At 36.8% G+C, this 16,506-nt stretch overlaps 1 protein-coding gene across 5 annotated transcripts in view; it reads right to left on the reverse strand.

Moving 5' to 3' along the window:
* Positions 1 to 16,506, reverse strand: part of Ddr (discoidin domain-containing receptor 2) — a 496,805-nt gene that overhangs the window by 39,555 nt on the left and 440,744 nt on the right. For all 5 annotated transcript variants that reach the window (XM_090369236.1, XM_090369238.1, XM_090369235.1 and 2 more), the window contains one exon: positions 6,338 to 6,485. In XM_090369236.1, the coding sequence (XP_090225362.1) occupies positions 6,338 to 6,485 (148 nt within the window). The remainder of the gene's footprint in view (positions 1 to 6,337; positions 6,486 to 16,506) is intronic.

Below are 16,506 nucleotides of genomic sequence, written 5' to 3' on the forward strand. Positions count from 1 at the left end.
ATAAATACTGAGAGCGCTTATGTTGAGAGAATTTAACGTGTTAAAGCGTCATATTACTTGAACAAAATTTGTTATAAAATTGGGGGAAAGTTAATTTTAGTTGTTTATTTTAAACTATCCTAATACACTATGATTTTAAAAGAAAACTTCGTTTTGAAGACAAACCAACCCCTAATGCATTTTAGCTTGAACAAATTTTCCATTTCTTATTTCAAAAAAAAAAAAAAAAAAAAAACGGCCATAAAATTGTATTTGATTGATATTAGAATTAAAACACTCAGAATTTAAATCAACTGGAATGAATAAGTTTTTAATAAATGCCCATTCAGAATGTCTTGGACAAGGTGTGGTGTTTTTCGCCGAGAAAAACGATAACGGGACCACGAATGTACACAATTTATACACATAATACAGTGACACCTCTTGGCCTTTGCTGCCTTAGCAGATAATCAAACAAACCTTCAAAAGAGAAGTAAACGTAAGAAAGTTCTTAATACTATATATATCTAATATAACGCGCCGAGGTTTCCACTCAAAACATACAATAAACTGTGAAGTTTCCTCAATGGGAGAGTACTTTCAGCACTGCTATTTGATGCGGCTGTAGCACACAACATATGGAAAGTCAACACCAAGGCAAAAACATTAGTAGCTATGTGGATTGTACAGCAAGAGTAACTGGAGTGGAATGTCGGAGTATGTAATGAAAACATGAGCAGTTTTAGAGAAATGATTTGTATAGCTCAAATCTTAAGATCAGTGTCATGCCCATATTACATTATTAATATTAGTTTTATTTACATTATTGCTATTAATTATATATTACAAGGGCTATTTATCACATTTAAATTAATGCATTCTGTATTGGAATGTAGGGTTTGACACACATTAGGGGCATCCTGTTATGCCCTGTATAAACATATATATAAATAAATTGTTCGAACTGTTTTCGGTAATTTAATTCTTATAAAATTACATCTCTTCTCAGTAAACTGATATATAATCCACCCTGTATACAAAAATGTCCCCTGTTAATTCCTATGTGTACTTCACCAATTTTATGATCCAATCCTCACCCATATCTAAATAAATGCTTATGTCTAAAGATGGTTAGATGGGTGGTAGGAAAACCTCGCCATCCCAAAAGCTATCTTTGTTTTACAAAGATACATGCACGTAATATCTCAAATCAAGTCGAGGTTTTCAGGTCGTGTCTCGTCATAGATTGAAGGAATTTCAAAAAGCTTCTTCAATCAGAGTTGCAGTCAGCCAATCCAATGCAGAAGAATTAAGGTTTTCCCAGCGATTTATTCCGATTTTTAGCGAAACAAAATATAAATCAGCCTGTGGACACACTCGTATAGACAATACACCACAGGGCAATATGACCAAACCTCATAAGCAACTTATCCTCGATAACAACTGCCAAGCTAAGTGCTCAGTTCTAAGTAGAATCATAACAGAATCAAGACTCCTACGAAAGCGACAGGGAAATTCAATTTGCTTCTTCACGGAACTTTACAAAAGAATATCTCAGAAGGCTCTTCCCGACTAAAGCTGTAAATACGCAATACATTAACTATAAACCACCGAAAATACAACAAAGATATTCATAAAGAAAGCAGGAGATTCAAATCACACACATATAGTACAGAAGTGCAACATCAATTGAATACATCTCTTGTTCGCATGAATTTAAACTTGCTTAACATAAAAAATCAGGAAACTTTGTCGTGCAAAGTTCATTCGTACTTAAAGCGTAGTTTCCCAGAAAAGCTGAAGAAAGCACCAACTGGTAAAAGATTCAATTAAAGCATTATAGCTTATAGAGCTAACCGTTATTCAAGTATGCTATGCTTTAATTGATAATGGATGTCAATGATGCAGAGAAGAGGAAAGAGAGAGAGAGAGATGGCTGAAAATGAATGAAACCGGTGACTTTGAAGATTCCAGCGTTACCGAACAAAAGAAAAAAAAACTTAAAGAGGACAACGCGCCACGAAAGAACGAAAGAGACTTTCCTAATATTAATAGCTAACTACAAGGAAAGGGACAGAAGAACGCAAACTATGCAATTACAACCCCCATTTGTTTGCTGCTTCGAGACACGCCTTTTCATGGTAATGATAGGTTGCTGATCAAGTAATTATTCATTCGACGTTAATCAGTGTTAAATGTAGAGAAATCGTACCCAAGGAACTGTCTTTAATAAATATTTCAAAGCTCATGGAGTTCACAGCCAACTTGGTGCTAAGGAATGCATCTTAGTAAATGGAACAAACACATGCACGCGAGTTCGTCGCGAAATATTTCCATTTATTTAAGAATGCACCGAGAAAGCCTGGAAATAGCGAACGGGGAAAGTGTTTACATTGCCATCTACTTTCTAAAGCCACTTTTAAGTACCTCCGAATATATAGACTACAATCAATGTCTCGCTTTCTGTAGAGCGAAGTCGTGAATTCAACCAGCTTATCGCTGCAATGGCATCTTAAGTTTACCTCTTGAAGAATAGAAGGGAGATGAATTTGGTTATTTATATTAGTGAGGCCAGTGAAAGGTGCAAGAGCAAGGAAATGGACTTCGTTCTGCGTCAAAAAATAAATAAATATATAAAATAAAACAAAATATTCATAATAATCCAATTCCATAAGGTAACCACCCCATTCCGCTTTGAACCTAGCCAGACGTACCGCCTCCGCCACGTTAGAAGGCAATGTATTCCAGTGTTCCAGAATCCTCTGCCTATTGGAAAAATTCATGACATCCAGTATTCTATTGTTCGCTGAAATTTTATATTTGTATCCCCTTTTCCCTTTGTCTCCCCTAAGATGGAGAATCCGCCTTTCAGATTCATTTTACTCAATCCTTTCAGCGCCTTATACACCTCAATCAGATGTCATCCTAAGTGGCTTGTCAAATTTTACGATCAACGCCTTATAAGCCATTCTTCATATGTGCATTGATTTGCCCTCATCACTAATTGGTTTCTCTCTCTTCTCTGAACCATCTCTGCAAGTTATGTCTTTTTTAGGTGCGTCCAGATCTCAATAGAGCATTCCAAATACGGTCTAACCATTATATTGTAAAGGGGGATAATGGTGTTCGGCGATCCAGTCTTTCCAAATCCTAAAATCAGAACGTAATGAGAGACTCAGACGTCCTTACAATTGCTACATATTTAGATCTTTCTGAAAGTGTATAGGTTCTGAATATGTAGCAATTGTGAAGACTTCGAGCACCCTTTTGGTCTGATGATAGAATTCAGAAATAATCTTGAAATATCACCTGACAACAAGTGAGACATTCTAAGACATTGTACTGCAGTACAAGGCCTTTGTAGTCGAGTAGTCAGGGGCAGGGGTGCAACAGCACATACGCTCTTTGAGTAGACCGGGTTTCAAGTCCGTGACTGCTAAATTCGGTCGATCCACCAACCCGCACTGGACTGGCCAAGCTGGCAGATTATGGCAATTTCCATTAACATGACTTGTTGACGAGGCCTGCATCTTTCAATGGATTGACAATGGCTGCAGATTTACTTTTTATTGTGCTTACAATACAGCAATAAAAACCGATTTGGTTTTCCCATTCCAAATGGTAAACCAGTGTCCTTATTGATATATATTTTCTTATATATAACGTATATCGTTTACCTTGATGGATAGAAACCATGACATCATTTCTTGAGCACAGGACAGTCACTTATCTACTTTACTTTCTGTTGTGAATGGGAAACAAGTTACAGATCGGTCCACTAGTTCCAGTCTTTACACTTTAAACTTTTCTTAAAAACCTTCAGAAATAAAAGAGCGAAGGAAGTCATCGGTAAACAGTCTGGATATTTACATTGCCAAAGATGGCTTTCAACGTATTTCTAAGAAGCATATTTTTTAACAAAGTTCTTCGGCAAATGTAAACTACTCTTGACAAGTCTTTGATGGGGAAATTAAAAACGCATTAGTCAATTAAACTATTTCAGCATTCTCCGCTAAACTGAATTCCTAATTTACTAAACACCGACCAAGTAATAAGACAGAAACCTCTCCTTTAATTTCCCTAAGGTAGATAGACTGAGCAAGCACACCTTAATGGTTTCAGTCACGAGAGCAGCTCTCTCCAAGATAGGTCTTTCTCTTTAATTCTATTTAAAGTTATCTTAATACGTTTCCTTAGGACTGTGGTGGGTGGATAAAGATAGGCTTCTATAAGGAGAAGATAATGCTTTGATCAATACCGTGTAAAAACGCCACCGATAATGATAATGGGAGCGACCACTTCTTTCAGTATAACTATCGATTAATAGGCCGCCAGGTGGACATCCTGTTATCTTAAGATGTAGTGAAAGGGATTCGCTAGCTGTATGGAAAGCCTTTCTTTGAATACATGCATTCCGGTGAATGGAGTGTGTGAGGACTTGGCTCACTGCAGATAAATCATTGGCACTCTACCGATTGCTTTGTTTCAACCGTTGAGGCTTTTTAAGTTTATTTTTCTCATTCATTGGACCTTAAACTCCATTATTCTTTTCAAATAGATATCCTGTGTGTTAAATCCACTTATTCAAACAATGCAACAAAGAAGGCTCAAATATTTCAAAACAGTAAACTAAATAGAGCGTTTTAAGCGTGCCAATTATTAATGAATAATAGAAATAGAGAATAAATTAAACAAAAGAGTAAATATATAGAAATAGGCTGGACTTTATAACATGGTGATGTTTTAAAATACAGTGCGGTTGAGCAGTTTTGGAGAAGCACATTTATTATTCATTTCAATGAATAATAAGCACTAAGAACTGGCTACGTGGCATTTTTGATTTTAATAATGTATTGTGCAAAAATTCAATCCATTCCTTCCTCGTAAGACAAAGATCGATAAGTTTAGTTTTTGATGCTATTATAACTATAGAGAGGAGTAAAAAAAAAAAGAAAAAGTTGTTAGTTGTTGGTGCATCGGCTTCTGTGGCCATATTGCGCCTCCCAAAAGTTTTTGCATTTTCTACTCTGATCCAAGCCCGAGGCGAGATTGAACCCGCGACCTTTGGGTTGCCAGGTAGGCACTTTACCCACCGGGCTAGCCAGGTCGAAAAAAAAAAAAAAAAAAAGAGGATGCTCAAGGTTTGGCTTCCCGCCCGGTACTGACGCTATAGAAGAAAAGGCCTAGTGAGTACACTAGGCCTTTTCTTCTATAGCGTCAGTACCGGGCGGGAAGCCAAACCTTGAGCTGCCTGTTACATTTCTCTATACTTTAGTCATGACTGACGAGCTTGTGAATAGTTATAATGACAGAAAAAAAATCTTGGCTGCGTGGAATAAAATTTATTGTTTGTGTGCATCAGTAAGTCGACGTTTATGGAGGAAATTAATTATAGATTTAATGAAGCATACATTTTTCCAACTGTATCCGCACTGGCTATTTCATATCGCCCTTGCCCTCAGATATTTCAGATTTCTTGGAATGAGGAGCTAAAGAAATGAGATATGAGTTAAATCTTATAAGATATTTGCACGAGTATTTTGTCCACTCATCTTCGTTTTGCGACCAGTCATCTGTAAAAATTAAAACCATAAGACAATGGTTTTAATTCTAACAACAGAGCAAATTTGCCTTTGCAACAACGAGTTGCCCTGTTATTGCACTACATTCAAAGAGATGGCTTCACCAAAATGTTATTGGCTAGTTTAAAAAATGACAGGCTGCTATGGCAGCCTATTTCAGGAATAACTGGTCTCTCATCAGATGGCAAGTGGTATCTAGTGGCAACACTTGGGCAAAAAAAAAAAAAAAAAAAAAAAAAATTTCACTTACAACTAAAGCCCTGATTTCTTATACTGCAAAGTAGTCCCTATTAAACGACTTTACGACTGTTGTTTGTTTTGTCACTGGAGTCCAGCTGCTATCATAAAATGGACCAGTTAGTCCTTAAACAGTGTGTTTAAGGACACTGAAAGTAATGCATTACCAGAGCAACTTTGTAAAATTCCAGACTTTTATAAGCTTACTAATTTAATTTACTAATTTTAAAACTAAATATGGGCTAGTAAGACTTTTAAAGGGATATTTAATCTCATCTATTTAGTTCAGTGTGTATTAGGCGCCAAAGCAACTAAGGCTATGAGGCGTCGTTGTAATTACGTTTGTTTTGTATATGTCCTAATTTAATGTACATTACTATTAGAAACCACAAATATATATATATATATATATATATATATATATATATATATATATATATATATATATATATAATCGACTCAGATTAATATACAATTAATCAATAGAACGGATTTTAAACGTTTCTACATTGGAATATATTTGATGCAGTAAATATTACCTTTCCACTGACATCCAAACACCTCTACTCGCATACACACGGTCCGCATATGTTGACTATATGGCACAAAACGTATTTTTGATGCAATCACAGGTGGGTCCAAGGTTCTTTTTACCACAGTATAAGTGTCCGTGTTACCTTCGAATATCTGGAAAGAAATAATGATTTAGGTGAGTGAACGGAATCAACCAGATAAACAAAACAATTATAGAATTTCAATTGAATATACAGACTGTAAGATAAATCAAATAAGCTTTATTTTTTAACTAGCAGATTCATACTGAATTATCAAGATGACATTCGACACACAACAGGTTTGTTGCCGGTGTAACAGTAATTGGAACATCTATAACAAATATGGAAATCAAAGTATCATCTAAGAAGTACTAATCTACCAAACAATCAGGAATCTACTACGTATAGTTAAAGAATGAAAAATGTATTTTCCAAAGGGGCAAGGCAATGATTTAAACAGCGCGAAACTAAATATATTGCCAACTGGAAGCGGATTATGTGGTCAGGTGGATCCGGTACCACCACCATCATCATTTCGAAGACTGGAATCCTTGTCACTAAAAACAAAATCAAGCAATAACGGTCGTATGCCTTTCAGACACTTGTTGGATCTAAGTCAAGACAAATTATTAAAGCGTACGGGGCTCCTATCCAACAGTGAAGCAGTGGTTTCTAATATTTTGGTCACGAAGATATATCGTAATATGTTAACAGATATAGCGGACAAATAAATTTAATAGAGATGAGAGAGGGATCCACACATTGGAAGACATCATGAACAGCAACCGAGACAAAGAACATCCCCGTCAAAATTAATATTTCAGCCAACTTATAAATTCAAAGATAGTCATAAACTTATTTCATTTTCCACAAGAAATTCAGTCGTAAAAGTTTATAATCAGCTGGCGGCTGCATGCACAAACACGCTTAGGAACTGATAAACCGACTTAGGACAATATTAATATTTTCCCTAAAGCGGCCGGCGAACGAAATGACGAACTAAGGGTTCCGAGTAATACGGAGAGCAATGTCGGAAGTCAAACGCGTACCAGGTGTTCGACTAATAAAATGGAAAACTACTGAAAACAACTGGAGCTTGGAGTAGCCATCAGGAAAGTAATGGGTACAATTCTTTGAAATGAGAGAGAGAGAGAGAGAGAGAGAGAGAGAAAGGAAAGAAGACAGAGAAGAAGAGAAAGAGAGAAAAGAGGATTCATTTAATTTTACGAAGGCAGCTATCCGTAACTCCATCCTGTGCTATTTGGAAATCTCTGAGGGAACATTAGTCATTTTTCAATGGTCCCCAAAGGAAAGCCTCCGTAGCTGCCGTTCAAAACGGGGTTTCTAGTGTGGAACGATTTCCAAAATAGTGCACGAGCGGCATGGAGACACCGAACGATAAAGAAAAAGTGCATCATACAGAGAGAGAGAGAGAGAGAGAGAGAGAGAGAGAATGCAGAGCTGTTTCCAAAGATCTATTTAATGGGAAAGTTCTGCGCGTCATCTGAGGTTTTTTTTTAAGTTCTAGGCTGTCACTCGAATCAGGGAAGGTGAGCCCACACTTGCATCTGCTAATAGTCCCCTGATTCCCATTGCAGGGAATATCTCTCCCCTGAGTAGAGACTTTATGTTTTATGTTATACCTCGATATGTAAAGAGGAGTTTCCACTTTTGTATTTTTCATTACCTACAGCCACTCTCGGCACATCTACTCTCATCCTCTTCCTTCCCATTTTCTCTCCTCTTCTTTTACTTCGGGGTATTTGGGCAGCACGAAATGTGTCTGCGTATTTCAGAACAAATGGGTTCAATCTGAATACGTACAAAGATGTGTGCTGATGCTGTTTTATATTGCGTTTCGCTCGTGTCGTCTGCTACATGGTTTCTTGGACGGATTTTCACCCGTTTCCATCAAAAATGTCGATATTCTGAATATCAAAATATAAGTGTGAATAGAGCTCTTTCACGTAAGGGACATAAATCATAAGAAAGCCTCATGTTTCTACTAAATAAATGATCCACGGGCCCGCTTTATTCATGTTTAACGTATCCATTTTTATTCTTCCGCTGAATAGAATAAATAGTGAACCCGTTTCCACTGCCACCGAATTGCATTTTTCAACGAAAAATTTACAATCATTCGCATCACAACGTTAGGTATGCAAAGTGGGCACTGGAAAACGGCTCGCCGTATACTTAACCACTTCTAAGTAAAGCAATATAGTTCGCAGTTATTTCTTGGCGAGAATAGATTAGAGTTCGGCTTCAGATGTGATTTGTTTCTTTAATGAACCATTGCATAATATTAATGCTAAATAATATTAATATATTTCCATCATCATCTATGACAAACAATTAAAAATTCTACTTAACATGCAAAACAGACAGCAATGCTTAATTATGGCACGCCAAACAATAAAATGGATAATGATTTACTCAAATGAAGTCTGGCACGAGCAACAATGAAATGTGCAATAATTAACTCAGATCAAGTCTGGTACGTGCAACAATGAAATGTGCAATAATTAACTCAGATCAAGTCTGGTATGAGCAACAATGAAATGTGCAATAATTAACTCAGATCAACTCTGGAATGAGCAACAATGAAATGTGCAATAATTAACTCAGATAAAGTCTGGTACGAGCAACAATGAAATGTGCAATAATCAACTCAGATCAACTCTGGAATGAGCAACAATGAAATGTGCAATAATTAACTCAGATCAAGTCTGGCACGTGCAACAATGAAATGTGCAATAATTTACTCATATTGTCTCGCACGTGCAACAATAAAATTGACGATATTTGCTGAAACCAAGTTGCACGTGGCATGAATGACAATGAAATTGATAACTAATGAAATCAACTCTTGTACGTGGCACATGCAACAATAAAATAGACAATCAATTACCGAAATCAAGCAAGTGAAAGAAATAATCTCAAAATTTGCTTCTAGCAGTCAACAGATAAATTGAAATTATCAATCAGCATTTCGTGCAAAAACAAAAACTGTACAAAATTCTTGAAAAGGCCAAGAACTAACAAGCGACAAACACGCAGAGATTATGGAAATCTTTATTATGTGATCCAATCTTTGCACTTTAACAAGTAATGTTTTTAAATATTCCCATCAAAATATTTGCACACAGGAATATTAACTTCGGGAAAATTGAAAGGGTGTAAATACAAAGTGCTAAAAAAGGAAAAAGAAACACTGCAAAGGCGTATTAAACGCATCGGTACATCATTTATCGCGCATCTTAAAGAAAAAGTAAGAGGAGGATCGGAATAGAAGTTATTTTTAGATTTTAGCACGATGTGCAAGTCAGCTGTGACATTGAAAAAAGAAAAAAAAAAAAAAAAAAAAGCAAGGTAACACCACCGAGCTGCACACAAACATAAAGAAAAGACCATATTACCTCTTTAATATTTTGGATCTCATTTAATGTTGTTCGAAAAGTTTGTACATGACTAAATTATTTTGCCTTTTTATATTAAATCTTTACGTTTTTCCTACCTTCATTATTAAACCTTGCAGCGTTTGTTATTTCATATTTAATTAAAAGTTTAATTCGCAACTTAGTAAAGCGTGTTATTACTTGGAGCAAGTGCCTCCCTAATAATTAATTCTCCGTCTAATAAATACTGTTTTTCCATATTTCCCAGTCACTTAGCAATGTCCGGTTCCACGCTTCGTTATTAATGATAGGGGGCGCTACTATAACAATGCGTAGACCATAAGTTTCAAAGTTTTGGATTTTTTTTTTTACTATTATTATGTTTTTTTTTCCTTCCTTTACTTCCGAAAGCTAAGGTGGTACGGAACATACAGTCGATAATTCTCTAATAGAGCCCCGAACCCCTAGTGAATTGCTAAGTATAGGGAATAATGCACAGGGACGGATCCTCTCCTCGAAAATTAATTTCTCGTTCGTAGTAATAAATAGTAACATGGCAGCTCTATTTATATGTAAATCGCGCAAAAGAAAAATACCTCAGACTTTTAGCCAATGCGATTTGCGACCGTATTTTCTATAACATGCTTTAATCATCTCTCTCTCTCTCTCTCTTGGGTTGGGGTTGCCCAAACTACCGCAGTTTGTATAAAGCTTCAAAATTGATCAAGAACGTTTTTTTTCCCCCCTTTGATAAATACATTAAGAAGCAGTGTCCACTTCTAAAAGAACTTTATTCATTTTGAATTAACGAGTATGTTTTGCCCTCCCAGTGATGTTCGGGGGTGATGATTAGTGTAAAATGATGTAGATGGAAATGTATGTAAATGAGAAATGTTTCTAGACGTGATGGATGGATAGATAGATAAACTTTCCTTGTTAAGCGGCGGTGGAAGGGGAGGGGTGGGGAAGGGAAGGTATCGACTGTCAGCAAAAATTCAGCAGGAGAAATAGAACATCCGGAAGGAGTAGAGTAAGAAATTCATCTGGTCTTTAATGGCGAATTATGAGATAATACATGCCTGAGCATTTTAGGTATGAATAAGCTTTCCTATATATAGGAAGTCTTTGGTAGAAAGAAAATAAACTTGAAGTGAGCTTGAACATACAAGTACGAAATATTTTAGCCCAGCCTTCAAAAACTGAGCTTCCAAAAATAAACCGATCACGAAGTGTTGGTGTAGCAGAAAATAGTGATGATGGTCTAAACAAGAATCAAGTCATTCCTCTTACATCACTTACTTGTCTCATTACCTGCTCAGCCTTGTCGTTTGAAGGCCGTAAAGTAGATCCTATTGGTGGCATGCAAAAAAATAAGCGCTGACAAGTTACACACAGAAGCGAAGTTTCATTGACCTGGGTGTGTGTGTGTGTGTTAGGGCCACGTAGTATTTATAGAGACTCAAGTTAGCGCTCTCTCTCTCTGGTTCGTTTTTATAATTTCCTAAACAGATCATTCGAACAGCAGATGGCATATGTATTTACACTTTACCATCAATATTGCAATAAACATGGACAAAAGAAATCAATGTTTAAAAACCTTGAAAATAAAATTTGAAAGAAATTTATGAAGACATTAATTTATCAATGGATACTTGACAAAGTTTACAGCAGTATAGTAAATATTCTCTCTCTCTCAGTGTACTTCAGAAGATTATCAATAAGCTGGAAAGATTTGTCTGCAGTACGATAGCCGTACGTTGATGCGCCCTACTTTAACAGTAAATCCAATGTAAACTTGAGAGCTGTTAGAATCTCTAGCAACGCGAAACTGGACTAAAACAGTACCACTGAAAGGTGTTTGAAGCAATTCAGGCAGGTAATAATCCTAAAGAATTATCATTGATGAAACCAGAAAGTAAATCCTTCCATTGTAATACTACAATTGGTCTATTTGAGTGTCTTACACAGCGAATTGGGTTTCCGTTAAACAGTTCAGTGAGTATCATCATGCCAACGATTCAAGTGGTTACCAAGGGCAACGGCAGTCAACTATTTAACCAACAGTGACTGTGCATGGCTGAATAAGAGGATTTGGAGATCGGACAAAAGAGGCGAGGACAGTCAAGAGAAAGAGGGTCTTAACTTCTGATAGGGAATTTCTATTTAATTCTGTTTATTAGAAGGAAACGCGCGTTTCATTTCACCTTGGATATCCCAAGGACCAAAGGTGCAAGCAATATATACGCTTTAATGAATCCGAAGGATTACTTCAAGTGCCCTTCGACAAACATACAAATTTCGGGAAGGGGAAAATGAACACGTTTCGCAGATCTCTAATAGGGGATAGAAAATGGGAGATCCAGGGTGAGGATTACATAAACGCTGAATTCACTCCTCCTCGCTGCAGATATTTGCTCGCCATCGGGTTGCTGTTAGCAACGTGCGCGATTACTTCATCCTTAACTCTGCACAAGATGCTTTATAAATGAAAAGAAGAATTGTCTTGCTTTTATTTAAGCGATAAAGGATTTTTATGTCCGACAGAGGGAGCTGTTTGAAGTTCACAGCACCTCACATCTGAGTGTCTGCTTTTCTCCAGATCTACATATAAATAAAATGCTAAGGCCGATCTATCTTTCTCTATAACTATAGAAACCCAAAAGCAGCCAGCGCCTCTATCAGTGAAAAGTGGAACTATGAAGCTTATAGAATTTATGGTACGTATTGTAGGTTCTTCAATATTTAAGAAACTGAGTGAAGATAGGGGGTTCTGAGTATAAGGGTTGAAAAATATAAATTCTTTCTGAATAATGGATGACAGTGGTGAGGGAATAAAGGTTGGGGAGATGAAGTAGGGGGTTGTGGGCTGCGGTGCAGTGAGGGAGTGGGAGTTACAATCAAGTTATACTAATATATACTTTGGGAGACCCAGGAGGTAAGAGAAATTTGCATATTCAAATTTCTCTTATTTGAATATTATAACTGTTCAAGTTATAATCTTCAGTCTCCAGTTTATTTTAATTGGGTTTGTTACTAATTGCTGAGTACCACACATCACAGTTCCGAAATATTCATTAAATTCAAAATGTGGATTGCTCACTAGAATGCGACACAGTCGACCATAGAAATAATTTTGGATTACTTTTTGGAATTAGAAAATTTTAATTTAAAATACTAAGAAAAATTTTAAAATTAATATTCAATATTAAAAATATATATATTCCTCACATCTTCCAGTAGGTGATGTTAGTACAGAATCTAGTCGAAAGATATATATATATTATTTCCGTATTAACTAATGGCCCAGTTCTATTTTCTTTTTCTTTTTTTATCTTTAATTGCAGAGAGTTCCAGCCCAAAACAAAAATTTGTCCTAAGTCTAAGTGCGGAAATTTTCTTCTCTTTTTCCATCCACGTTTGCTGATTGGTTTCCACAAGTTCAACCTTTACCAACGGCAGCTTTTGCTCTTCGTTTCCACAAGACCTTATTGATTTCTAGGTAATTGGATGTAAATACACGGCGAAACATTACACCGTACGGGTGTTAGAGTCATCCTCTAGCGAAGAAGAACTCTTCCAAACTGCCAGATGAGCATAGGATAGAAGCGAAGTGCCCCATCTAACCATTACCCACAGTCCCCAGTGAACAATTAACCTCGCGCTTCTATCTAATACTGTACGTCGAGGTCTTCGGAGCATTGTGACGATGCACGCGTGCGCACTTTTCAAGTTTGGTTTCGTTGTAATTGAATGCAAAGCCTGTAGATGGACTTTATCCTTCACTGAGCGATCCAAAATTAATCAAAGATACTAACAAGATAGCAAGTAAGAAACAACGCGTCTTGCTTGGTGAACTGCTCTGTTAATAACAGCAGCTAAGCCTTTTGTCAATAGTGGTAAGACAGTCCAAATGAAACTCAACTCTTTCTCCCAGAAGGTACCATAAGCTGTTTAGATCAGTAGAGATTCTGAAGCAATGCTCAACTTCACAAGGATTTGCTTGCGTGAAATTGAAAAGCAAGTTTCCAACGATTAAAAACAAGGTAGGGCTCAGGAAGCCGTAATTACAGAAACCAATTCAAAGCAGCGAAGTAACCGTAGACCATATGATGAAATATTTTATGGCAGTACTTCTAGATCACAGAAAAGTTAGTTCTTGGAAAGGGATTATCTTCATCATTTCCGACTACAAGAAGGGAAAGTTAACATCAAGGGAAATTTACTTCTTTGTTTTTTTTCCAAAATTAGATACAGTTTAGTTTTCAACACATTTTATTTTTCATTGAAAAAATCTAACAGAACTTTTGAAAATTTTTATTCAGTCTTTGCAACGAGCAATACTTTTAATGCTTTGCCTCAAATTGTGCTGGCATGGTGAAAACCAAACCGTGTAGAATTGAATCCTCACGCAATTGGACTGCACGGAAACTTCGTTTTTTCTTGAAGATACTCGGGATGAAAAATTCTCATTTTCCATAGCTTGGCATACAGTGTACCACGCAGCTATGGTACACAGTCTACCAAGTTCAACCATATTGTGGTAATACAGTACTGTTCCCATTGATTGCTATACTAATTGCCAAGTGTTTTGGATAATTTCAGTTAGCCTCATGTGTCTATCATCCTACTAAAAAGCCAGAGAGGTTTTTTACTAGGACAAGAAACTTTTAATGCTCTACTACAGAAACTTCAGCGAACGGTTCTACTACTAACTTACAGGTTGTCAGGCAATTTCCTTCCATTAACTTCTGAACTAAATTAGGTGTACCGGGGTGGAGTAGAACTAGCGTTGAGAAGCTGCCCTACATAAAAAATAACACATATCCGCAAGAAAGGCTATAAAGAACTCTATTCCCAATCAGATTGCTTTATGATAAGCACAGTCGACCTTAGGGACCAGCTGATATGGATTAAAATGCAAATGAATTGATCATGCAATCACAATTAAAGCTAGCACCAGGCTAAGACATCAATCAGATGACGCTAAACAATATGTTCCTTGAATAATACCGAGTACAGAAAAGAAATTTTGTACAATTATTTCAGTGATTTTTCTCCATATATAAATCCATCTCAGAATATCCAAATATCTGTTTTTCAGGTAAGGAAATTTAACGAATTCATTCAAAATGTGCAAGATGGGTGATTTCATTCGTTAAACTTATAAATCTGAGCTCTACCCTCCCACCCTTTTTCCCCACGACTGCTCCGGGAATACCTAAATTCGTTCCGCGACTTTTTCACCCCCACCCCACACCGCACGGCTGCATGCTTATGACTAGCTGTGGTCCTGAGATTAGCCAGCAATGCAATGGATGGAAATTATAATCATCTCCGATATAAATACCTTCCAAATCTATCCAAATGCTTCTTTGGTCGGCTTCAGGGGTGGTTAAGAAAATTTGTCAAATTAATTCACGGGAAAGATATGGCCAGCTCTGTTTTAAATTTGGCAGTTTAATCAACATTTCGGAATATTTTCCTCCTAAAAATAGCGAAACACATCCTTACATATATTTTTAGGTTAGGTTAAAGAAATTTAAAAAAATGTAAATTCACACGGAAGAATACTGTCACTAAATTACTGACATGTGTTTGCTGTGAATTAATTAATGAAATTTCACTAATATAACATAACCTAACCTAAAAATAAATAACCGTGATAACTAATTAGGTATGATATTCCAAAGCAGTCCTGAGAGCAACTTCAAGGAATGAAATCACGTATCAAAGCATTTAAATGGATGGTGAATCGCGTCAAAGTGGCCTTTGAGCCCCCCCATCAGATGGCCTTTGAGCCCCCCATCAGAAAATAAGTTTTTGGTTGAGGGAACGATTAAGTTGTACATAAACAAACTGCCTGTATAGCCGGTTGTATTTTCTAGCATGTTTCTTTTCTTTTTACCTGCCTATTTATCCAACTGTGCATACCTTCACCTGCCTATTTATCCAAATCTGCATACCCTCACCTGCCTATTTATCCAACTCTGCATACCTTCACCTGCCTATTTATATAAATATATCCCTTTACCTGCCTATTCACTCAACTGTAATATCCCTTTACCTGCCTATTTATCCAATTGCAATATCCCTTTATCTGCCTATTTATCTTGCTGTTAAGTTATTTCGGTCCAGCTATAATTGTCTACTCTTCAGCTTTGTTCAGGATTGACTTTTTTTTCAGTACATGGTATAGAAATGTCAATTTATATTCGAAATCGTGACGTATACAGATGGTTCGATTCTGTGTTAAGCTCGTCTAGACCGCGATTTCCATGTAAAGGCACAACATTCTGATGGAAACTTTCCAGACGAGAATATGCAGAGTGATGAAAACAAAGCGACTGTCTAAGAAAGGATTAGAACTATGGCGACATTCATTCACAATTCCATCTGTGGAATGACTGCATTCATTTCACTCGTCCACCGCCAAGACTGCTTAATTACTGCGCAACATAAATTCCCACTGTAATGAGTAGTTTCCACTGTAATAATCGAAAAGCAAAACCTTAACCTAAGACTGCATGTCTGCACATCCACACAGAATATTTTTCTTTGTCTGGAGCCAAGCTGAAAGTAAACTGTAAATCTCAGAAACTGTAGGAAAACAGAGAGGGGAGATCAGGGAGTGTACAGTAACAGTAAGCAATGCTCGTGAGACGCAGCAATCTGGTCGGAAGCACACCTCCAGCCACCCAATCACCTCTTGCCTCTCCCATTTCCGAAACCTGGGATGCCATCCGTAGGATGCGCTAC

The sequence above is a fragment of the Mastigoproctus giganteus genome, chromosome 3, assembly GCF_048544385.1.
Source record: "Mastigoproctus giganteus isolate SK-2022 chromosome 3, ASM4854438v1, whole genome shotgun sequence".
Lineage (NCBI taxonomy): Eukaryota > Metazoa > Arthropoda > Arachnida > Uropygi > Thelyphonidae > Mastigoproctus > Mastigoproctus giganteus.